Consider the following 25,084-nt stretch of genomic DNA (forward strand, 5'->3'; position numbering starts at 1 on the left):
GCAGCACTGTATTGGTGAGCACTTTGCTTCGTTCGCATTGGCTCAGACTGGGGTGGGCATCAGGCTGCCAGGAGCCACTTTGCCCATCTCCTGCTCCTGACAGTTCGCACCTCTGAGAGAGTTTGGCAATTTGGAGATAATGCACATCACAGCAAATGGTTTGAGTCGAGAGCGCTCTCGCCCAGACCAGCAGAGCACACCGGCCTGGTGACAAACATTTCGACCCTCGTAAAAAAAAAAAAAAAAAAAAAAACAGGCTGTTTGTGCGGAATTCTGGGACAGGAGGGCACTTCAAATACTGAATCACAGCGTCTCAATCCAACATCTCAAAACGCACCTGAAAACAGCCGTCCTTCCTTTTGCTGAACCTTTTGTGATGCTCTGCAAGAGCCAGACCTAGAGCTTGCACAGTCCAATAATACCCAGATTCATGTGGGGTGAAACCCGTTACACACCGAGCAGAGGATCATGGGATATCCTTCATGAAGAGTTTGGTTTTACCTCCAGCCTTGTGCATCAGAGCGCAGACTCCAACCCATGCATTCAAAGAAGCAGGAGCCAGTGTGCTGCCTTAGGCCGAAATCAAAAGCACTCTGCTGTCCAGCTGCAGCTGCATCTCAGGGATCTGCACTCCCACTGCCCTTCCCATCCCCTTATAGTGGTAATAAGGCCCAAATCAAAAGCAAACCACTGTCCAACTGCGGCCTGCATCTCAGAGCTGCGCACACGCCCTGACCTCCTCACCCCCTTATAGTGGTAATAAGCTTCATAAATAACATGAACTCTGGCTACCCGACACTGGATGCCCCTTGAGGAGAGAGACAGAGCTGATTGGCTCACAGCTGCAATGTGTGTAATTACACTCGTCCACAGCTGGCCCTTGAGCTCTGAGTTAGCATCAGTGCCATGCGGTGGCAACCTGGGGAGGGGGGGGGGGGGGTTACAGTGGAAGTAAGTGGTTAAAGATCTGGGAATGGCAGCGGAGGGGTGCAGGGTTGAATCCAGGTGGGGAGGTGCTGCTGCACCCCTGAGCGAGGCACTCAACCCTAAATTGCCTGAGTAAAGATGCCCATCTGTGCAAATGGGGAATGCGTAAAATGCAATCACAGCGCAGGGCCCATCTGCAATGCAAATCCCTAATTAACCAGTGCCTCTGTGTTCGCCACGACCAACAGAGGCACCTGGCCGGTCGGACTGAAAGCCAGTGAGATCACTACAGGTCCACTTGAATGACTCTCATTTAATAAAAAAAAAGAAAGAAAACAGAATTGCAAAGGCAGAAAGGAAGCAGCGCATATAAATGACATGTAAGCGCTCAGTGATGAGAACAGGCCATTCAGTATATCTGAGTTCATCATTTTGCCAGTGATCTACAGCGTATCTGGCACTGTGACAAGCCTCATGCTGAATGCTCTCAGGGTCTCTGCTCCCGTTATGAGTCCTGCTACTCGGTGTATTAATAACCGCCCCTGTGAGCAGATATCGAGGAATATATTCCAGGATAAGAGAGGTCTCCTGCTATCTGAATATAAATAGAACAGAGTCATTTTATTTATTTGTTCCACCCCAGCAAGACTGCTTTAAAGTGAACTGTGATTGTTCTGTGCTATAGTAGCCATATGCTGTGCGCTGTGTGTGTGTGTGCGTGCCTGTGTGTGTGCGTGTCCATGTGCGTGTGCGTGTGTGTGAGTTTGTGTGTGTGTGTGCCTGTGTGTGTGCGTGTCCATGTGTGTGTGCGTGTGCGGTTGCGTGTGTGTGTGTGTGTGTGTGTCTGTGCGTGTGTGTGTCCATGTGTGTGTGCGTGTGTGTGTGTGTGTGTGTGTGCGTGTCCGTGTGTGTGTGTGTGTGTGCGTGTGCGTAAACCACGTGATTGGTGTAATTTAGCAGTTAGCAGACAGCGCAGAAACAGTGTCACACGTTTCTAGGTCTCCGTTTGGTTCTTTAAAGCGGAGCTGGGATGTGAGCTATTCTTTTTGAAGTTCCCTTCTAATTATGCCAACATTGCTCATTCGATAATCTGAGCGGGGCAACACACAGCCGCCCGGTCCCACTTTGATGGAATGGAGGCTCGCTGACATGAGCGATAGGCGGGTGGATTTGAGGCATTGATCAGCCCTTATTTAATTTGTGTGAGTGGCGTATGAAATGAGTCTCCCTGCACTGCCTTACTGCATTACACAATCATAAAGTACCAGGCCGTCTATACCCACTCTACAGAAATAGACCCCAGATTCATTATTGGGGAATGTTATCATTAATGAAATTCTGGAAGTGGCCCCACCCAACTCTTAACGTAATACAGCCTAAATCTCCAAGGGATGCGCAGAGCTTTGACCTCTGTGCTTTGACCTTCGGAAAACCCTGGTGAATCAGGGGTAAAGACCCCACCCCCTCCTTTCTCACACACCCCCGCATTAACGCCACACCCCTCTCAGCAAATTGTGCCCATGACTTTGAGCAGCTAGTGAGACATATGCCTCAAAACAAAGGACTTCCTCAATCCCTGACCTGGGTGCAGGGGGACTGACAGGGAAGTAGTGATCACAGGAGAGAAACGGCAGTCCTGGACGCAAGATTGTAATTGTATTTGTATTAGCACTTGTATCACACTTGGATCTGTATCTGCACTTGCAACGTCATTCGCTGCCATCACTGTACATGAAGCAGAGCCTAATAAAAAGACTGAAACCCACAGAAAGTACCAGCTAGAATGAATTTATTAGCCATGGTGGGGAGGCTAGCTGGCTGGAGGCTGGCTGGATCGGAATGATTTAGCCTGGACATAATCACCTAAAAACTTTTCAAAAAGGGCTTATAAAAGCTCTTCACTCGCTCACACGATAAAATGCACATAATGGCCTCTTTCATTGTCCTGGACTGCGTCAGGCCGACACCATAGCGCCTTTGTGCCATGGTCAAAAACTGCTGATGGAGAAAGAAACAGATTCATAAAAAGGGCTATTACTCACGCATGTGTGTGAGAGAGAGAGAGAGAGAGAGAAAGTGAGAGAAAGAGAGAGAGGCAGAAAGAAGAGAGAAGGAAGGAGAAAGAGAGAGACAGAAAGAGAGGCAAACAGAGAGAGAGACAGAGAGATGGGGGGGGGGGGGGGGGGGCAGAGAGAGAGAGGCAGAAACATCTTCATCCCAGGAAACCCTGCACTACAGCACACATTGTCTTATGATTACCTGGGACTGAAAGTCAGTGATTCAGGAACCTTTGATCTGGCAGTGACTACACTTAAAGAAAAAGCCTGCAGACCTTTCTTTTGCAATAGGAAAACAATTCCAGCAAATCAATATAGCCATTAGAATCTGGTCTGGACCCTTCTGCCCATTGCTTTATATGGAAGTATAGCACAGGGTTCACATGCCAGCACAACTACACAAGATGGGACCAGCATCCAACAGAAACCCTGCATGTAGAATTCTGCAGACCTTTATTTAACATCTTTGCAGACACTTTACCATCTCGGATTACAATGAACCAAACTGTAATACAAGCTAAAATTTCAAACCTGCAACAGCAGAATAACCAGACCAGAATGCAAAGTCATCTTAAGTGCCTATCAGGCCATAAAAGAAACTACAAATCGGCTGAATATCTCATCACTGCCGTAAAGCGGAGACAGATCCTTACCAAGTCTTCGTGACCACAGTCTAGCCATTCAAAAAGGCACATACAAAACATCTCCCAAAAAAAGAAGGCCTGTGTGGTCACAGTACAACAGGTGCTTTTTTGTTTGATTTTTTTCACTGATCTGTTCATACTTGTTATATACCTGATTGTAAGAATGATTGCTTTGGCAATGTTGTTATTGAAACAGAATTGAATTTGAAAGGCAAAGAGAGAGAGTTGTGGGGGGGGGGGGGGGGGGAAAGACACAGAGAGAGAGAGGGAGAAATAGAAAGAAGCAGACAGAGAGGTACAAAGCAGAGAGATCATGAGCAAGTACAGGCTCAGTGACCTATCCTAGCAACTGAAAAAGGCAGGCACAGAAACTCATGGTAACCAGCAGAAGATTATAGATGTGGTGACAGTGAGGCAGAATAGACAGAGGTGTGCTTCCTCCTACATTGTGAAAAAGAGTCAAAAATAAGGAGTGCATATAAAAAATCTAATTTGCAATAATTTCGGTTTTCTTACAGTAAAAAAACTTTGTGTCCTGTTAGGGGAAGTACCAACAGTCCCATTTACAGTACATTTCAGTCTGCTATAGCCTGAGGAACAGAATAACCACCTAAGTAACAAAAATGCAAAACAAAATCAAATTAGACAAACATATGTTCTGTTCTCATAGATTATAGAATTATGAGTGTAAAGTTTAGAAGTATAGTATGTAACCTTTATATATGTTAATTCATTTTCTATCTCTTATTTATTTTTTGTTTGTTTCTTCTTGATTGTTTTGTTATGTAATAGGATTTGGCAATAACAGTAGAAAATAATATAAAAATGTATTTTGTGCCAGTAAAGAAAATCTGAATTTGAATTTGAGTGAGGGAGATGCAGAGAGAAATGGAGAGGCATAGAGTCACAGAAAGACAGCGAGAGAGAGAGAGAGAGAGAGAGAGAAATAGAGGGATGGAGAAAGGGAGAGAGAGCCTGATAAGGGGAGTGAGAGAAAGAGAGAAAGTCTGGGAAAGAGAGTGTAGGGATGGAGAGGAAGAGAGGGGTGAGAGAGAGACAGAGTGAGAGTGAGAAGCAGACAGCGTGGGGGAGAGAAAGAGTGAGAAATGGAGAGGAAGAGAGTGAGGTGTGGAGAGGAAGAAAGAGTGAGGGAGAGAGAGTGAGAAACAGGGAGATAGAAGGAGAGGAAGAGAGAGAGTGAGGGAGAGAGCTGTGTTCCTGAAAGAAAAGCTGGAGAGAGGGATGGTAGCTCCACTGAAGGATGAGGGATTAATAATGCGGACCTGCAGAGGAAACAGCCATTGGCTAGGACAGAGTCTTCATTAACCCCTGGGACCCAGCGGCCCTCTTGTAACAGAACGCATGTGGGTGGGACCGGCTCCTCGCAGGTCACTAACAGCGGGAGGGCGTGGGGGAGGCTGGGGGAAGCACGATTTTAAAAGCGTCTGTTTCCCCCCTCCCTCGCCAGCCCGGCGCTAATCTCACTGAGCGCTCTTTGATCTGATCGATACCATCCCCCTGAGCCGCTCACCGCCGGAGGAATGCAGGGTTCAGCGCCGGGGGGTCCTCGCCTGCGATTGGCCACGATGTCTACGCCAAGCCTGCAGAAAAACCGCCCTGCGTTTGAAAGCGTCTCCTGTCAGCGGGTGATAAATGGACGCTTTTCCCTTTAGCAGAAGAGGCGAGTGGCGGGGCTGGTGCACGGATCGGCTTTTAAGGGTTGTCAGTGGCGTTGCCGTGCCCTCTGCGGATATGAAGACAAATCCCATCTATTACAGCAGATATATTTCACCTTGTGCAGAGCGCGGGTTGAGGGATTGGGGGGTTGGGGGGGTGTAGTGTGATTTATCAGGTCACTAGAATTCGTAAGGTCAGAATTACAATAGAGTGGTGCTGAAATGAGCGAGTAAAAAGGCAAGTCTTTTGCAACAGGCGTGTTAATTGAATCAGATTAAATCAGGCCTGTCATCGAAGGACGGAAACCGAATCTCCTTCTCTGCTGTAGGGCTGGAACAACACTGGCCCACTGTATCCTTTTTACACTGCAGAGCTGGAACCAGGCTGGCTCATTACACCCCTTTCCCACTGTAGAGCTGGAACCAGGCTGGCTCATTACATCCCTTTCCCACTGTAGAGCTGGAACCAGGCTGGCTCATTATACCCCTTTCCCACTGTAGAGCTGGAACCAGGCTGGCTCATTATACCCCTTTCCCACTGAAGAGCTGGAACCAGGCTGGCTCATTACACCCCTTTCCCACTGTAGAGCTGGAACCAGGCTGGCTCATTACATCCCTTTCCCACTGTAGAGCTGGAACCAGGCTGGCTCATTACACCCCTTTCCCACTGCAGAGCTGAAACCAGGCTGGCTCATTACACCCCTTTCCCCCTGTAGAGCTGGAACCAGGCTGGCTCATTACACCCCTTTCCCACTGCAGAGCTGGAACCAGGCTGGCTCATTATACCCCTTTCCCACTGCAGAGCTGAAACCAGGCTGGCTCATTACACCCCTTTCCCCCTGTAGAGCTGGAACCAGGCTGGCTCATTACACCCCTTTCCCACAGTAGAGCTGGAACCAGGCTGGCTCATTACACCCCTTTCCCACAGTAGAGCATGGAACCAGGGTGGTCACCACACAGCACAGGCATTGACCCAGGTCATCGAAGCTCCTCTGGGGTGCCAATAACAGATAACAGGAGAGGACATTAATACAGGTGGCCCTGTCAGTCTCTGGATCATCTCACCCCCTCCATGAGCAGAGAAGAAAAGATGGTATAAAAAAATAACCGGGAGGAGACGAGAAGAGGGGAGAGACAGAGCTGAGCGCAGGGACAGCTCAACAGATAAAATGATGAACTGTAATCCCTTTGAAGGAGCTCTGACAATATAAATAAAAGACATCATGTATCATCTTAAGCTCTGCTTGATAGCAGTCTATTAACTGACTTTGATGGCTTCAGGATTAGAAAGGGACTCACTCAATAGAACTCTAAAGACTGAGATGAAACAGAATATGTTGTCTCTCCGAGTATACTATTCCCACACTCAGATAAAGAAAAACACTTGATTTCCAACAGTTACTGTACACACACGTACAGCACATTACATCAATGTCATAAGTAATAATTTTCATTTACGTCACTGCACAGTAGTGATTTCTGCTTGCTTCTGAAAACTGGGTAGCTGAATGACACTGTGCTTCCTTCTTGTAAACTTTATTTCATTCCAAACAAATTTAAAAAAATTATATTTCATAAAAAATAATTTTATAGCAAAGAAATAGGAGAAAAATAGGTGGGTGATTTTTTCTTGGAGTAACTGTGAATATTTGACTTTTGCACGTTCTATTTAAGATTTATAATCTTAGACATCTACATTGAACATTTGTGTTTTATCCTTTCAAAGTAATAGCAAACATTTTTCTTATGCAAACTCATTTTAAGGCGGATAACCATGTGCATTTTCTTTGGAAATTATTCAAGTTGTCTATTCTTGTTTTTTTTTTTTTTTGGCCAGGGGGCAGGAGGCAGGGTGAGTGAGGACACCCGATTCTGAATTCAGCCTATGGGACTTGGCTGAGTCACGTCCGTCCCTTATAGAGGAACAGATCGCCTCATTTCACACATGATTGAAGAGAAATGCAAAAACTACATCCCAGGAAAACTGAACGAAACAGACACAAGCAGATTAAATCTGTGCAGAAAAAAAGACACAGCCTGCACAAATACAGCTAACGCCTGATATTAGGTTTGCTTTATAACAGTGTAACAGCACAGTAACAAATGTGCAATAGAGTGTTATTACATGCTATCAAAGTAATTTGACCTTCCCTACATCCTGACTATAATTCCAACCACATCTCCGCTCCTTTAAATCAAACTCCTACCCCAACCCTACGCATAACCGCAAATCTTGAAGTAATTACACATCTTAATTAACAAAGCATTGCAGTGCTCGATTGCTGTTAAATAGAACATGCTTAATTAGCTGCAGCATAAAAACTGATGTAAGTGCCAACTGAATATAATGTATGCCAAAAATGGGGTGAGTTTACATTATAACTTTTCACTTATTATGACAGAATGTAATGTTTTTGTTTTTGTTTTTTTTTTCTGATAGTGAAACTGCAGAATCCATGTAGTGCAAAAGTGAGCCGATTTTATGTGGGCTGTGGAACAGAGTATAAGTGAAAAACAGAAAACGCAATAAAAATACATTTGAAATAATAATAATAATAGATATAGCTGGCATGAAGCTGACAACCATATACGCGTATCCAAATCAAGTCAACTGCACATTCCACGCCTCCATTTTTGGCCTTTTTTATAAAAATATTCTGACTTCCATTTCCAGACAGCTGGATCCCAGTGCCTGAAAGACCACGTTCTGCTCTTAAGAAGAACATTTATTTCAACATGTATGAATAAAAGCACGATTAACACCATTACAGATGAACAACAACAACAGGAGAAAACTGCAGCTAAATCAGTGAAAGCGCCAGGACACTTTTTACAGGGGCTTTCACCATAATAAGCACTTTATCCATAATTACTGTATTAGAGCGGCATGGAACATGGAACTACTGGAACAGTTTGAAAAAAAAACTGAACTGCAGAAGAGTCTGAGCTTTGATTTTCAGGAGCTCTTGCCAAGGCATAACAGCAATACACCTAATTCCACAGCCCCTGGCGTGTGTTCACCTGTCCAAGAGGAGGAAGTGAAAGGAGGGAGTTTGTCTGTGGTCACTGACCTCTGTCCGTAGGCTGGTTCGCTCCGGCTGCACTGGAGGGTGATGACCCTGTGCCCCTCTCTCCTCTCGTCCTGACTGACCATCCAGAGGAAGGGGGCGCTGGGTCTCGCACCCAGGAATGCCACTCCCTTTTTTAACGTCACCCTGTTTGGGGGAAAAAAAAAAGGAAAGGAGGGAAGTATTCACAGGGGATGCCTTTAAAACATAGGTGAGAATCAGCGGGAATTTGTCAGCTATGAATGCTGCAAAGAGAGGTGAAAGCTGGTCTTCATACTGCCCATTGTTTGGAACTTTTTCAATGTATAGTTTTGTTAACAAGCATGTCAGTTCAAATAAGGATTGCCCCTTCAGCGGCTGACTCCCTTTGTGCTAGATTGGTTTTAATGCGGTAATGGTACCTCTGTGTACATCACGTCACAGCTTTAATTAGAACAGAGAGATTGGGTTGCATTAAAGATTTTTAATTGGAAAAGAAAGCTCGGGATGCATTAAATAAGTACATCCCAGACCTCTCTGAAATGCTTAAAAAGGTCTGTGCGCGGCTTACGAATGCCGCAACAATAAGTGGTATTACATTAGGCACAATTAAGAAAAACAGTTACCCGGGCTGCAAATTTAACCGCTGCGCTTGTTAATCGGGTAAAGCGTCAACAAACAGGTCTGAAGCTCAGGTAAGCTTTTAACCTTCCTCACAGGGGAGACGCCGGAGTGCTGCTGAGCGTTCCGAATTCCTCCCCCCTCCTCCGCTGCAGACGCCTCTCCCTCACTAACTGCCGAGTGGTGCCTGACAAAATGTCATGCACAGCAGTGGGCTGTAGTTTTTACATTTACATTTACTGCCATTTAGCAGACGCCAACTTAGAATACCTCTCAGTCGCTGAAAGTAGCTCACTGTTTGGTTAGCACAATACATTACGTTACTGTCATTTAGCAGACACTCTCTTCCAGAGTGACTTACATAGGTTTTACAGTTTTGTACCTTTATATAGCTGGATATTTACTGAGGTAATTGTGGGTTAAGTACCTGTCCCGAGGGTACAACAGCAGTGCCACAGTGAGGTATCGAGTCAGCAGCCTTTTGGTTATGAGCCATGCTCCTTAACCACTACACCACACTGCTGCTACTGGTGTAGTGGTTAAGGAACTGGACTCCTAACCCACAGGTTGGGACTGTGCCGTTGCACCCTTGAGAAAGGTACATAATGCACATTACCCCAGTAAACATGCAGCTGAGTGAACGTTTCCACCCGTGAAAATATTTTCTGTGCAAGTAGCTCTGGATAAAAGCTAAGCAAATATGTACAGCACTGAAATACAGCCTGTGGGGAGAATGTCTGATTCACAGAGATCTGTGTCTGTTTGGCATGTGAACCATTCATAAGTTATTGACTACAATAATAGTATATTATAACAAACACATTTATGCAGTGTCACCTGGGACTGCTTGACCTCCTTGAACTTTACAAGCAGAACCCTAATGGCAGTCCATAAAGCTAGGAGCAGAGCAGGGGTTTAAAAATAAGTCCCGTCAATCCTGTCACCTTCTGACTTTAAATGCCAGAATTGCCTCTTTCCTTTACCAACACTGTACAAGCAATCAGCAGAATGAAGGACACCACAAAAATGACACCAGGAGTACCACAGAAACAGACAGATTGATTTCCAGTCTACAGGCTGGTTTAGCAGACAGTTAACAGGCTAATGTACTTTCTGCAGAGGGTACCGATTTGAACACGTAATGGAATGTAATCAGACAGGCCAGGTGGGTGGCTTTATGAGTTACATTACATTATTGTCATTTATCAGACGCTCTTATCCAGAGTGACTTACATAGGTTACAATTTTTTTTACATTATCCATTGATACAGCTGCATATTTACCGAGGCGATTCTGTCTGACTCCAGTGAGGAGGTGAGTTTTAAAAGAGCATGTGATGTTCAATGAGATCCCCACACGCTCAGTGCTGTGTAAACAACAGTCAGCAGCTGCAGGTGTGTCAGCTGCAAAGAACAGAGACAGTCTCTTACATCACACAGACACAGTGCCAGCAACAAACTCAATTCACCGTTTTATCAGGGTTCTGCAGCAGAAAGAAAACCACATCAAACTTTAAACCGAGATTCAGTTTGAATGTTTAATAACCACCTGTAACCAGGTGTCCTCTAGCCTGCGGACCCTGCAACCACAGAACCGAAGAGATGACCGTGGTGTCAATGTCCTCTTTCACATTCAGTCCTTACGCTGCCTGGATATTTACTGAAGTGCCTCAGTGCTTTGCCCAGGGGTACAACAGCAGCGTCCCACCTAAGTATTGAACCAGGTTACAATCTCTGCTCCTTACCACTGTGGAATCTTGCTGATCATATTATTAACAGGATGGAGAAGTGAGTAGGAAACTGCTCTTGTGCCAGACAATAGATTTTAAATTTAGACCCCGGGTAGGTTTTATGTTTGAGTCCCAGGTGGGACACCACTGCTGCACAGAACACATTCACCTCACCTACAACTGCTGCACTAAATGTCCAGCTGTATAAATGGATAACACGCAGAGAGGAAATGGAAAGGCAGGCCATTTAAGCAGACCAGCAGGAGGCTGTGTGCTGAACAAATAAATAATTTGACATCTTATCTGGATCACTGGAGACATGCTGGGACCGTGCCCAGAAAATTCAGCAGTCTCCTGCTCATTGTTCATCCGTAGCTGTTACCTTTTTTATGATCCATCCTGTCAGAAAAAAATTACAGTGATCCACACGAACTACTTTTAATACCCACCAAGATCATATAGAAAGATATATAAAGGGTTTTTTCTGTATGAATGACAAATTGTCCAGCTTAATGCTCACTGGGCGATAGAAGGCAGCTGTCTTTTGCTACAAAAGGAGAGAACAGAAAGAGCGAAAAAAAATCAGCCATTGAAAAACCCAGTCAGTGGTGTGTTCATCACACAAAGAGCGAGACAATGTTCTTGATCCAAATTGAAAATGATTGCCTTCGTTCCACTGTGAAGCGGTGCAAAGACTACCAATGTAAAGCAGATCGTGCGTGATTACCAGCCATTAATGACATGACAAACCGCCGCGCCCCGTCTCTTACAGAGTGCCCACGTTTGAAGGTTTCTGCGCCGCTGATCTCAGCTCATCACCTGGCCTGATGGACTCAGCCGTGTAATACCCAGGGACACACACTCTGAGCGCAAATGTGACTGCAAAGATGAGCCCCCATTCAATGTGTGAGGACACACAGCAGGAGCACAAGCACAGACACTACATACACAGATACACACAAACACACACGTACACACTGCATACATACATACTATACACACGTATACTCTACACACACATAAATTCACACAAACACAGACACACATACATATATACACACCACATACATATATACGTGTATATATATATATATATATATATATATATATATATATATATATATATATATATATATATATATATATATACGGTATATTATACACACACATAAATACACACGAACACATGCACATACACACAAGTGCACATTCGTGCGCACACACACAAGCACACGGCCTGATTGAGAAATGACATTTTTTTAAATTATTTTGGTGTGGTTAATATGATTCCCTGAAAGTCGATTCTCGCTAACCCTCTTCAGTGAAATCAGTTTTGGCCGCAGAGTTAAAGCAGGCAGGGGCAGCACATGCTACCAATTTCACTCATCATTAAATAACGCGGCATCGATTAATTCACTATTTACAGCCGTGATTGGAGTGTCAGGTTGCTCAGAGGCAGACGGATTTTCCACTATGGATATTAATGAAAAAGATGGCCAGATCCATAAGCACTCAGACGGGTTTTTTTTTTTTTTTTTGCTTTGCCCTTGGACGTCTCCCTAAATGTCCCCTGATGACACAACCTGTGGGAACGGTGAAGATGCACCGCATCACTCTCTCACAGGACAGCGCAGAGCATGACCTTTGACCTGAGCTGACATCTAGACCTGTCTACACTACTAATGCCTGTCCGGACCACTGTCTGCACCAGCAGCCCATACTGAAATGAAATGGATTGCAATATATTGAGAAACTTGTTGTTCAGCCCAAGAAAATGTTGCAAATTAAAATACTTTAATGAAAATCAGGAATATACTGCAATACACCAAATGGCAATAAATCACATATTTAAAATGTATTTTTGAGCTAAAAAATACTTTCTCTGGCGCATAGCACCATTCATCGGAGTCAGACACAGAGGCAGTTTTTAGGCCTTCTCTTGCGTGCGGCCCTCTGCTGACGCTGTAGGAGCAGCCGTTACTGAAGGCCGTGGCTGAGCGCCACTGGACGTCCTTGCTGATGACTGATCGCAGTGACAAAGGGGATCGGACAGGACATGTCACCGCAATCTGTGAGCCGCTAACTCCGCGGACGGTTTTACTCAGGCCTCCTTTCAGAGAGTGGGTGGAGAATACCCTCCAGCGGTCTCACTCACACACCCACACCCCCCCACACACCCACACCCACACACACACACCCACACACACACACCCCCCCACACACACACACCCCGTCAGACAGAGCAGCAAACACCCCCCCCCCCCCCACACACACACCCACACACACCCACACACCCACCCCCCCCACACACACACACACACACATACACACACACACCCACACACCCCCCCCCCCACACACCCCCCCCCCCACACACACACACTCACACCCCGTCAGACAGAGCAGCAAACACCCCCCCCACACACACACCCACACACCCACACCCCCTCCCACACACACACACACACACCCACACACCCCCCCCATACACACACACACCCACACTCCCCCACACACCCCCCCACCCCACACACACACCCACACCCCGTCAGACAGAGCAGCAAACAACACCCCCCCCCACACACACACACCTTCCCCACTCCCTTCCCCCCCGGGGGGCCTGGGCTGCCGATCGAGGGGGTCAAACCGCATCCTCCATAAATAACGAGCAGGTGCATGGACAGGGAAAGCTGTCCTTCAGCGGGCAGTGGGGCGACAGGTGTTCCTCTCAGAGGAAAACTGTGGAAGAAGCAGCAGGGGGCGCGTGGGAGTCCTCTCCTGGAGGTGCCCTAGGTAAAACCCCCCACCCACTCGCTCCTTAAATCATCCACATCACAACCCATCAGCCGAGCTGTGTGGTGTGCACAATCACTACAGCAGATCTGATTTCATTCAGCTCTCCCACCAGCTCAGGACAGATGTGGGTTTCGGTAGAGAGGGAGGGTGGGAACCTGTCTACATCAAGGTCTCCCAGGTTTCACGTCTGCAGCAGCAGTTCCCCACCTGGGAATAGCCAGCAACCTCTGGGTCATGGGCCCTGCACCTTAACAATACCGTGGAGGGGTTAGGAAGCTGTTATATGTTATACTGCGCAAGACATTTTAAGTTTAAATCCCCAAATGTTTTCTTTTTGAATCCCAGGTGAAATACCGCTGTTGTAACGGGCAGGTTGCCTCACCTACAATTGCAGTAAATGTAGAGCAGTATAAATGGATAATATGTAAGGAGGGGACAGCCATCTAAGCTGGCCAGTAGGAAGCGGTGTGCTAAACAAATGAGTAATTTGAGCAATCTCACCTGAATCATGGGGGACATGCTCAAGTGCTTCTCTTGCCCCCATCCTAACCAGTCCTCACCCCACCATTTGCACGCCGAAACCGAACCCACATAGCTTGAACCCCCTAACCCTTGCTGTGTACGCATTTGCCTCCCTGATTTTTAAAAAGCTTCTTGTTGTATTTGTTTCCCAGGCGTCATGATTCTGCGTTCAGACAGAGCAGCTGAAGTTACCCAGACTGAGCTGTGACGGGGCGCCGGCACAGAAAGCGACAGCTTGCTCTTCCCAACGTACACACCAAGGCCAGGAAGCTTGTGAAATCAATTCGCTGCCCTCTGATTGGTTGTGTTAAACAGACAAGGGGGCGCGCTGGCACTAACCCCGGTGGGACACTGTTAGTTCCACACCGTGGTGTTAAATCAATGCACAGCAGGGATAACACTTAACCCCCGGGGGAGCTACACATTTTGCAGAGTGCTGGGAATTTAAAGCAGATGTTTATCAGCTCCCCCAACAACAATTTACAGCCACCGGCCCCTGCAACTGAATCACCTGCAATGATCAATCTCCTGCACGCAAATACGGGAGGTCCAGGTGGTCGCCCCTGCCAGGGACGGGCCCACTCCATCGATCACTGACCCGACCCCCCTCCGGCTGTAACTCCTCAAACCTCTGTCAATACCTAACCACCAGGAAGGAGAGTGACAATGAGTGCTTTTTTTAACTTGTATCTTTTAAACTGGGGCTTTTCTGATCCGGAAGTTTGTTCATACATTAGAGTTTCAGCCATCGATTAACGGTTGCTCTGTGGCAACACTGCAGAGATGGACAGACACACACAGAGAGAGAGAGAGAGAGAGAGAGAGAGAGAGAGAAGAAACCATCTTTTGCTCTTTTGTTGATCTTGTATGCCTTTTTCTGTTTTTGCACAAGCTTAGGCAATACCAACAAATTTGTCATGCCAATAAAGCAATGAATTCAAATGAACTGAGAGAAACGAACAGAGAAACGAGGCAGAGAGAAAGAGGGAGAGAGAGAGACACTGAGAGAAAGAGACTGACAGAAAGGGGAGAAAAGTGAGTGAGAGAGAGAGCAGAAGCTATCTTCTGTTGATGTTGCATGTCTTTTTCTGTTTTTGTGCAAGCTGAGGAAATACGAGAATGAATTTGTCATGCCAATAAAGCATTCTGAATTGAACTGAACTGAGAGAAACAGACAGAGGCAGAGAAAGAGCATGAGAGAGAGAAAGATAGAGAGAGATGAACAGAGTGATAGAGAGAGCAAAAGAGAAAGAGACAAACGGAGAGACAGAGGAGAAAAGTGAGAGAAAGAGACAGAAATAGAGAAACAGAGAAAGAGAGAGAGAGAGAGAGGGAGAGAGAGAGAGAGAGAGAGAGGGAAAGAGAGAGAGAAAGAGAGGGAGAGAGAGAGAAAGAGGGAGAGAGGGAGAGAGAGAGACAGAGGAGAAAAGTGAGAGAAAGAGACAGAAATAGAGAGAGAGAGAGAGAGAGAGCGGGGGGGGGAAGGAGGGAGTGAAAGCAGACGCAAATGCATCTGCACACACACAGAACACCTGTGAAAAGTTTGCACAGTGGGGGCAGCAGGTGCTCTGTGGTCCGTGGGTGATGGTTGCATGCTGATTAACACTGCTGTCACCTCCCGCCCGGCCCCGCCTTCAGGTGACCGTTCTCCCACTCAGCCGTGAAGAGCTAGGAATTCTGGGATAAGACTCAGGTGGGGGCACGACTTTCTCCGTTTGTGAGATGACACCGTTTCCCATTTTACACCTCACCACGCTTTACCTAATTAGCCCTGGAACTATGAGAAACCTGGAATCAAACACCTGGGATTGGTCTTAGATTCCTGCCGCAAAAGTCACCACCAGCAGGTGGTTACGATTACAGAAGTTGGTAAGCGCTCTCCTGTAAGTCTTACTAGATAGGAAATGAACTCTGATAACGCTCCGGTAGAGTTAATAACATTCCACTCTCACTGCCATCCTTTTTAGTACAGGCAGGAAATTCAGTTTGCCAGGCAGTGAATATCATCCAAAAACAGAGAGCAGAACCCACACATTACAGATGGAATATACACATGTTAAGTTAAAAAATGTAATCAGCATTTAATTCATTTCATGCTCAGTTCATCTCAAGTTCAATTTCTTGGAGCGTGTGTGTCGCCTGGAGCTACCGTGGGTATACGATGTTTGCCATCCTCAAGGAAGGGACTATCAGACACCTGCAGAAGGAGCCAGCCAATCACGGCTCAGCGAGACGGAGCTGAGTCCACAGCATCCTCGGCGTGCCGGGGGACGAACGAAACAGTGAAGAGGAGAGAAGGAATTAGGGCCCGTCTGCAGGAGTCAGCACTCGTTTATCTTGGAGAGGGGAACGAGAGCCGTAAGAAAGACTGACATTCCACTACGTCCCCAAGAGACCAATAAGCTGGTAGGAGTGTGTGTGTGTGTGTGTGTGTGTGTGTGTGTGTGTGTGTGTGTGTTTTGTACCCAGTTCTACCAAAGAGTAAGAGTAAGTATGAGCGTGTGTGTGTGTGTATGTGCGCACGCATAGAAGAGTGGGGGTTCTACAAGGAGTACAGCCTTGGGGTTTCACAGATTACCAGCTTCCTCAAGGCAACCCCCTGCAGCTATTGTGCACGGGCGACCCGTTTGGGTGTCGAGCGCAGCACAAACCTGACCTTTAAAGGGGGATTAGGGGTGGGAGCGGGCCCATCTGGCAGAACCAGCACCGCGTGTGTCAACCAGATACCGCCCTCAGTGCCAAGAGACGGCAGGTTATCCGATGCCACATGAAATGCATTTAAAATAAAAAATCATTTACAACCATGAATAATACAGCAGCGTGAATCACAAAAAAGCACACGCTTTGGGCAGGTCGAGTTTAGCAGCACGTCAACTAAATAAATAAAAGCCGCCTATTCACCCGGTTAAACAGGCTGCGCTTATACACATCACCAGAGGCTTGGACGTGGCACATCTGAGCTGTCTTTTTTTCATTTCACCAGTTACATCGCATGGGTTAACAGAGCCGCAAACCTGTGCTTTCTAAAGCTCAGCGGCTGGATTTCATTCAGGCTTAAGGTTCGTTTGCAAAGAGCCCTGCTGGAGAAAACGTCCTCTCCTCTGTGTACAACAAGGCTGATTTGCATAAGACTGCCGTGCTCATTTCAGGGGAGTTCACATTCAGAGATGAAGCCCCCAAACCAGGGGTGACAAACTCGATTCCTGTTGGGCTGCAGTACCCAGTATAGTACCTACAGTACCCATATCTTAATCAGCATGATATTAGTTAACCAGCCATATATATTTACAACCACAGATTTCTCAAGACGCACGGCAGTCAGACAGTCCAGGGTGGAGGAGTCCTTCAGCTTTGGTTCACCAGTCACCTAAAATGCAGGAAAAAAGTAATAAGCCGAACGAACAATTGGGCAAATTAAGTGATTAAGAGGAGTCAGTGAAGCAGAGACTAGCTGTACCCACAGACCCTTGGGGAGTTTGCCCGACGCCCTCCCACTAATGTGCTACGGGTTCCTTCTATTTATAAACGCAGTAAACCAGCTGACGGCCTAAAAAGTGAAAGTGTGTTTGGGTCAATTAGAGCCCGCTTAATCTGCACTCAGCGGAGACAGCGGGCACGAGTGGAAAGCCAGCCAATTAAATTCACCAGTTTAATGCGGGCCTTCCTGCCGTCAGCCACTGTAAATCCACCCGGAATATTGAAGGAATGTTTCCGGGGGTGGGGGGGGGGATGTCATTAAATGTGTTTATTAATTTAATCCTCTCCAAACTGATCTCATCACTAGACGTACAGATCCCTCTCCTCTAGCTGAGGCATGGCCGAGTCTTTTCAGGAGTCAAATATTCGGGACACATCGGGAGCTGCAATGTTACCACAACATAGAACATTCCCAAAATGTTTCTGAAACACTGCAGCAATATGAGTGACACCCAAATGTGTCCTGAGCTCCCGATGCTGAGATCTGGCCCTGGGTGCTTTCTGGCACGAAACACTGATCTGGGATCAGCTTCTCAATCCAAATCATAATCAGAACGGTTACGTAAAAAAGACTAAACTGATCCATTGTTGGCGCTAATGTAGCGGAGCCAGACAGGGCAATATTAGCAGTGCACACGATGGTTTGTGTTAATCTCTTTTATCATCCTAAGGCTGTACATCAGATCAAGAAAAAAACAAACATATGTGCTATGGAAAAGTGGGCAGCGAAGGATCATGTGTAATATGTTTATTTTATGTGTGTTGTTTTGATGCCATCTGCTAAACAGAAACGGGTCCAAAAACAGCTCGCTTTGCTGAAGGAGTAACAGTGTTGTGGTACGGCCAGGTAGCGCAGCACCACTGAAACGCTGAAGGCTCACGTATCCTGTCTGCTCTGCAGATACTCTGCTGTTTCCTACAGAAAGGTCTACAGAAGCCCTGCTCCCTGGAAGATGTACAGATACCCCAGCAGATCCCCCCCCCACTGAAAACACACACACACACACACACACTCGTACAGATCTACACATACCACCTCCACATGCATACAGATTTACAGAAATCCCTCTACACAGACACAGAGATCTAAAAATGTCCACACAAACACAGATCTACAGATACCCCATTCCAAACACACACACACACACACACACAGATGTATAATTAGCCCCCCCCAACACACACACACATACACACACACACACACACACATCTAGATATACAAATACCCCCTGTCCCTTGACTGATAACCCTACCTCTCTCAAACAGATCTACAGATACCCGTCCTCAAACACCTCTGCAGACACCTCCCTCCCTCTCTCTCTCCCTTATCTGCAGATGCCTGGTTCATTCCCAGGCCTTTCAGACACTGTAAAGCCCTGGCATGCAGGTCCCTGTCAATTTCCCCTCCGTCAGAGTGGGGTGCACACCTGCTGCGGCTTATCAAATCAGCGGTCAGCGCTGTCGCGCGGCATGAATGTGGGTCTTTCATCAAAACGCTGCCGCACCTCCTTTCTCATTTCGTCTGCAGGAAGCACGGCTCCTCGGCCTGTACCCCACTCCGGTGCTCCTCCCCATTCCCACCCTCTCAGCTCTGTATCACTGCCTCTCTCTCTCTCTCTCTCTCTCTTTCTCCGGATTCAATTAGACTCAATTAGCTTTATCGGTATGAAAAATGCAGCAACGTTGATGTAAACACCCATACGCAGAAAAAGATGAACGTCAAACAGAAATTACTGAACATTTAACTCTTTACTGTAAGTCCCCCTTGCTTAGATAATAATAAAAGGAAACTAAGAAAAATGAAAATGAAAAATCTAACTAAATGAAAATCGGTGACGGACTGAACTATTACAGAGTCGACACAGACAGAGTGCTAGTGGCAGGTCCCTGGAGGTGTGACCGGTGGAAGCATACCGGAGTGCTACAGGGGTGTGTTTCTTTCTCTGTCTTTCTCTTTATCTTTCTGTATTTTTAGTGTAGCTGTAGTTTAGCCACGTCTTTGTGAACGTTATTTATCCGTACTGAGAGATGAATGTGCTGCCTGGGTTTTCCCCATCGGACGCAGCCGCATCTGAGCCTCCCCACCTGGGGCGGGCCTGAGGGAAGCAGCGCTGAGCAAACTAGCCAATCACAATGAGACGCATCTATTTCCCAGAGGCCCCGGAGGAGTTGTGCTTACCCATACATTTTAAAGTTAATGATGGCAATTAATACAGCGGTTAAAAAAGGAGGGGGGAGGGAGAGGGTTGTCCACTCAACACGAGGTTTCCTCAGGTGATCTATGAACAGCAGGTGGGATTTATGGGTCTGACCCCCCCCCCCCCCCCAACCTCAGCATGGCACGGCAGCACCCACCAAACACACCCCAAACAGCCAGAGCCCGGCAGCTCCACCCCAGGGAACATGTGAAAACAGGCGGGCGTGCGCGTGTGGGTCCGTCCCCGGAGATCAGTTAAAGATCCCTTTCCAGGGATATTAAAGTTTCCGCAAACGGTATCAAAGGATTCCCCTGATCATTAGTGCTGTAGAAGCAGGGAGAGGGCCCGCGTTCCGGCTTTGAGGTCTGCTTATTGGGCTAAACAGCCCCTCTGATGCCATGTCTCTCTCTCTCCCACACGCTGGGCCCACAGCAGGGACACTACGCCACCGTTTCAACACAGGTTTACACAGTGAGGAAGGGGGCTGAGTATGTAATATGCATGTAATACATGTTGATTATGTAATAGTGTTTAATGTGTTGAGTATGTAATATGTACGTAATATGCATTGAATATGTAACGTGTCATGTGTGTGATATGTATGTAATATGCTGTATGTTAAAAGAGGATGTAAACCAGCAGTGTGCAGAACAGCGTACCTGATCGACACACAGCAGACGAGAGAGACGTTCACCATCAGAGGCTGTCAGGGCTCCGCCCTCCTAGCTGTGGTGTTTTTGTTTTTCCCTGTCCATGTGCTTTTGTTTTTCCTTGTGTTCCAGCCCCGCCCCGCTCCCCGCCTGGTCCCCGCCCACCTGATTGCCCCATTACCTTCACCTGCCTGCCTGCTCACCTGCATCCCATCTCCTCATCAGCCCAGCCCTATTTCTACCCTGCTTGTTCCTGTCTTGTTTGCCAGTTCGTCTCAGCGTTTTTGTACCTGTTTCGTTCCCGCAGTTTTTTGGATTTCTGTATTCTCCGTGCCTGACTCTGCCTGCCCTTCGTCTTCGTTTCCTGCCTGCCGTTTTGTCCCTTTGCCTGATTGTTTGCCTGCCCGGTTCCTGATCCTGCCTGCTTCTGTTACTGACCCTGTTTTTGTCCACGGACTGCCTTCCGGTTTTCGACCCTGCCTGCTTTTGGTTTTGCTACTTTCCTGCCGTCATTGATAAACCCGCCTGCAACCTGAAAAGGTCTGCGACTGAGTCCCTGCCTGAGCCCTTACAGTACGAACTGGCCTACAGTACGAACTGGCCACGATGGACTCAGCAGACCTGCCCCAGCTGAGGACTGCGCTGGAGCTGCAAGGCGCATTACTGGGGGACCATCAAAGCCAGCTGGAAGCCATAGGCCGGTCCTTGGAGAGTTTCGCCACCAACCTTGCCGGCGTCACGTCCCAGCTGCTGCAACTGCAGCAGCTGAGCCAGGAGAACCGCCCCGCACCGCCTGTGGCAGCTCCCCCGTCTGCCCCGCCAGCTCTCCCGTGCCGGGAGCCCCGATTGCCACCTCCCGAATGTTACGCGGGGAATCCCGGAACCTGTCGGTCGTTCCTCTCCCAGTGCTCCCTGGTTTTCGAACTCCAACCCTCCACGTTTCCCACGGACCGGGCGAGGATCGCCTACGTGATACCCCGCAAGCTTCCATAGTCCTGGGTCATCCCTGGCTGGCGCGACATAACCCCCACATCGACTGGCAGGGCAACAAGATCCTGGGCTGGAGTCCGTTCTGCCACTCCCACTGTCTGCATGAGGCCCTAGCTCCTGTGTCACCTGTCGCTTGCGCACCAGAGGAGTTTCCGGACCTCTCGGCAGTGCCGCCAGAGTATCTGGATATGAAGCCCGTGTTCAGCAAGTCCCGTGCAGCCTCGCTTCCCCCTCATCGTCCTTATGATTGTGCGATCGACCTCCTGCCCGGCTCCTCACCACCTAGGGGGCGTCTGTACTCCCTATCCCTGCCGGAGACTGAGGCCATGAATCGCTACATCCAGGAGTCCCTAGCAGCTGGAGTTATTCGCCCATCCTCCTCACCTGCCGGGGCCGGCTTCTTCTTCGTTGGAAAGAAGGACGGCTCTCTTCGTCCATGTATTGATTACCGGGGTCTCAATGCCATTACCGTGAAGAACCGCTACCCCCTCCCGCTCCTGTCCTCTGCTTTTGAGTCGCTGCAGGGGGCCACCGTCTTCACAAAACTCGACCTCCGCAACGCCTACCACCTGGTCCGTATCCGGGAGGGGGATGAGTGGAAGACAGCCTTCAACACCTCCACCGGTCACTACGAATATTTGGTTATGCCATTCGGATTAACTAATGCTCCTGCTGTGTTTCAGTCACTGGTGAACGATGTCCTACGGGATATGCTGAACCGGTTTGTTTTCGTCTACCTAGACGACATCCTCATTTTTTCTCGCTCCCTGCCCGAACACGTCCAGCATGTCCGTTGTGTTCTCCAGCGCCTGCTGGAGAACCACCTCTATGTCAAGGCTGAGAAGAGCGAGTTCCACCGTGACACCATCTCCTTCCTGGGTTTTATTATCTCAGCGGGCAGCATACAAATGGACCGGCGGAAGGTCCGTGCGGTGGAGGAGTGGCCCCGCCCCACCTCTCGTCGGGAGCTGCAGCGCTTCCTTGGTTTTGCCAATTTTTACCGCCGCTTCATCCGTGACTACAGCACTGTAGCAGCTCCCCTCACGGCTCTGACATCTACCAGCAGGGCATTCTCCTGGACCCCGGCAGCCGAAGCAGCATTTCGCAACCTGAAAGGCCGCTTCACCTCTGCGCCCATCCTGACACAGCCTGATCCTGCCCGTCAGTTCATTTTGGAAGTGGACGCTTCGGACATAGGAGTGGGGGCCGTCCTGTCTCAGCGTTTGGCTGCAGACAACAAACTCCATCCCTGTGCGTTCTTCTCCCACCGCCTCACGCCCACCGAGCGCAATTACGACATCGGCGACCGGGAGCTGCTGGCGGTGAAGCTCGCACTGGAGGAGTGGAGGCATTGGCTGGAGGGGGCAAAGACGCCGTTCCTGGTGTGGACCGACCATAAAAATCTGGAATATATCAGGTCGGCTAAACGTCTGAACCCCCGACAGGCCCGCTGGTCCCTGTTCTTTTCCCGGTTCGACTTCGCCCTGTCCTACCGACCGGGTACCAAGAACGGGAAACCTGACGCTCTCTCTCGCCAGTTCGCGTCAGCAGGCGAGACCCCAGAACCCAGCACCATCCTGCCTACCCGGTGCGTGGTTGCGGCAGCGCAGTGGGACATCGAGACCACCGTCCGCGCCGCCCTCCGGACCGAGCCGGGTCCTAGCTCCTGCCCCCTTAACCGCCTCTTTGTCCCTCAGTCTGTCCGATCCCAGGTCCTGCAATGGGGGCACTCGTCTAGACTTGCCTGCCACCCTGGCGCCCGACGTACTGCGGCGTTCATCGGTCAGCGGTTCTGGTGGCCCACCATGAGGGAGGACATTCCCCGCTTCGTTTCCGCCTGCTCGGTCTGCGCCCGGAATAAGACGTCCAACCAGCCACCTGCCGGTCTGCTGCAACCCCTGCCAGTTCCCCGACGACCCTGGTCCCACATCGCATTGGACTTCGTCACTGGCTTGCCCTCGTCAGATGGTAACACCACCATTCTCACCGTCGTCGACCGTTTTTCCAAGTCTGTCCACTTCATTCCGTTGCCCAAACTTCCCTCCGCCAAAGAAACAGCGCAGCTGCTTATTCTTCACGTTTTCCGGCTGCACGGCCTGCCCTCTGACGTGGTGTCTGACCGGGGTCCCCAGTTCACCTCCCACTTCTGGAGGGCATTTTGCAGATTGCTGGGCGCATCAGTCAGCTTGTCGTCGGGGTTCCACCCCCAGTCCAACGGCCAGACCGAGCGGGCGAACCAACAACTGGAGACGGTGCTGCGATGTTTGACGTCCCAGGAGCCGTCGGCGTGGAGCCAGCACCTGCCCTGGGTGGAGTACGCCGTAAATTCCCTGCCATCTTCTTCGTCGGGGCTGTCCCCTTTCCATTGTTGCCTGGGCTACCAGCCCCCTCTGTTTCCTGCCCAGGAGGAGGAAGTCGGCGTCCCCTCGGCAGCTGCATTCATCCGGCGATGTCACCGCACCTGGAGGCGTGCACGGCTCGCCCTGCTGCGAGCCTCAGCCCAGGCTAAGCGCTTCGCCGACCGCCACCGCTCCAAAGCCCCTCGTTATCGCCAGGGTCAGCGAGTGTGGCTCTCCACCAGAGACCTTCCCCTCAGAACAGACTCCCGCAAGCTCGCCCCCCGCTTCATCGGGCCGTTCCCCATTGCTAAGGTGATCAGTCCCGCAGCGGTCCGGTTGAAGCTGCCGCTCTCGCTCCGCCGCATACATCCCACCTTCCACGTCTCGAGGATCAAGCCCGTCTTCCGCAGCCCGCTCTGTCCTGCACCCCGGGCGCCCCCGCCACCCCGCCTGATCGACGGATCGGAGGCGTACACCGTGCGCCGCCTGCTTAAAGTTCGGCGACGGGGGCGCGGACTCCAGTACTTGGTTGATTGGGAGGGCTACGGTCCTGAAGAGAGGTGCTGGGTCCCTGCCAGGGACATCTTGGACCCCGACCTCATCCGGGACTTCCACCGCCGGCACCCTGGCGAACCCGCTGTGACGCCTGGGGGCGTCCGTAGGGGGGGGGGTACTGTCAGGGCTCCGCCCTCCTAGCTGTGGTGTTTTTGTTTTTCCCTGTCCATGTGCTTTTGTTTTTCCTTGTGTTCCAGCCCCGCCCCGCTCCCCGCCTGGTCCCCGCCCACCTGATTGCCCCATTACCTTCACCTGCCTGCCTGCTCACCTGCATCCCATCTCCTCATCAGCCCAGCCCTATTTCTACCCTGCTTGTTCCTGTCTTGTTTGCCAGTTCGTCTCAGCGTTTTTGTACCTGTTTCGTTCCCGCAGTTTTTTGGATTTCTGTATTCTCCGTGCCTGACTCTGCCTGCCCTTCGTCTTCGTTTCCTGCCTGCCGTTTTGTCCCTTTGCCTGATTGTTTGCCTGCCCGGTTCCTGATCCTGCCTGCTTCTGTTACTGACCCTGTTTTTGTCCACGGACTGCCTTCCGGTTTTCGACCCTGCCTGCTTTTGGTTTTGCTACTTTCCTGCCGTCATTGATAAACCCGCCTGCAACCTGAAAAGGTCTGCGACTGAGTCCCTGCCTGAGCCCTTACAGAGGCTGAAAAAACAAACAAATACATGAAATAAAAGTGATATGCTGAATCTACGGGCCCAATCTAAGCCATCAAGACATATCAGAAAAACATCATTCGTGCACATTCTAAATTTTAGTACACTTCAAAATGATTAATTGCTTGTTAGTATTTCATTGTTGTGTTGATGTAATTGAATTGGCTTGTTGTTTGTGGATTTTTTTTTCTTTTCTTTTT

At 49.0% G+C, this 25,084-nt stretch overlaps 1 protein-coding gene across 1 annotated transcript in view; it reads right to left on the reverse strand.

The window, feature by feature from the left end:
• The window catches only part of LOC118778463 (transmembrane protein 132D-like), a 121,007-nt gene that overhangs the window by 51,354 nt on the left and 44,569 nt on the right, over positions 1–25,084 (reverse strand). Inside the window, exon 3 of the mRNA XM_036529996.1 lies at positions 8,376–8,519. Within this exon, the coding sequence (XP_036385889.1) occupies positions 8,376–8,519 (144 nt within the window). The remainder of the gene's footprint in view (positions 1–8,375; positions 8,520–25,084) is intronic.

Source organism: Megalops cyprinoides, chromosome 5, assembly GCF_013368585.1.
Source record: "Megalops cyprinoides isolate fMegCyp1 chromosome 5, fMegCyp1.pri, whole genome shotgun sequence".
NCBI classification, from domain to species: domain Eukaryota; kingdom Metazoa; phylum Chordata; class Actinopteri; order Elopiformes; family Megalopidae; genus Megalops; species Megalops cyprinoides.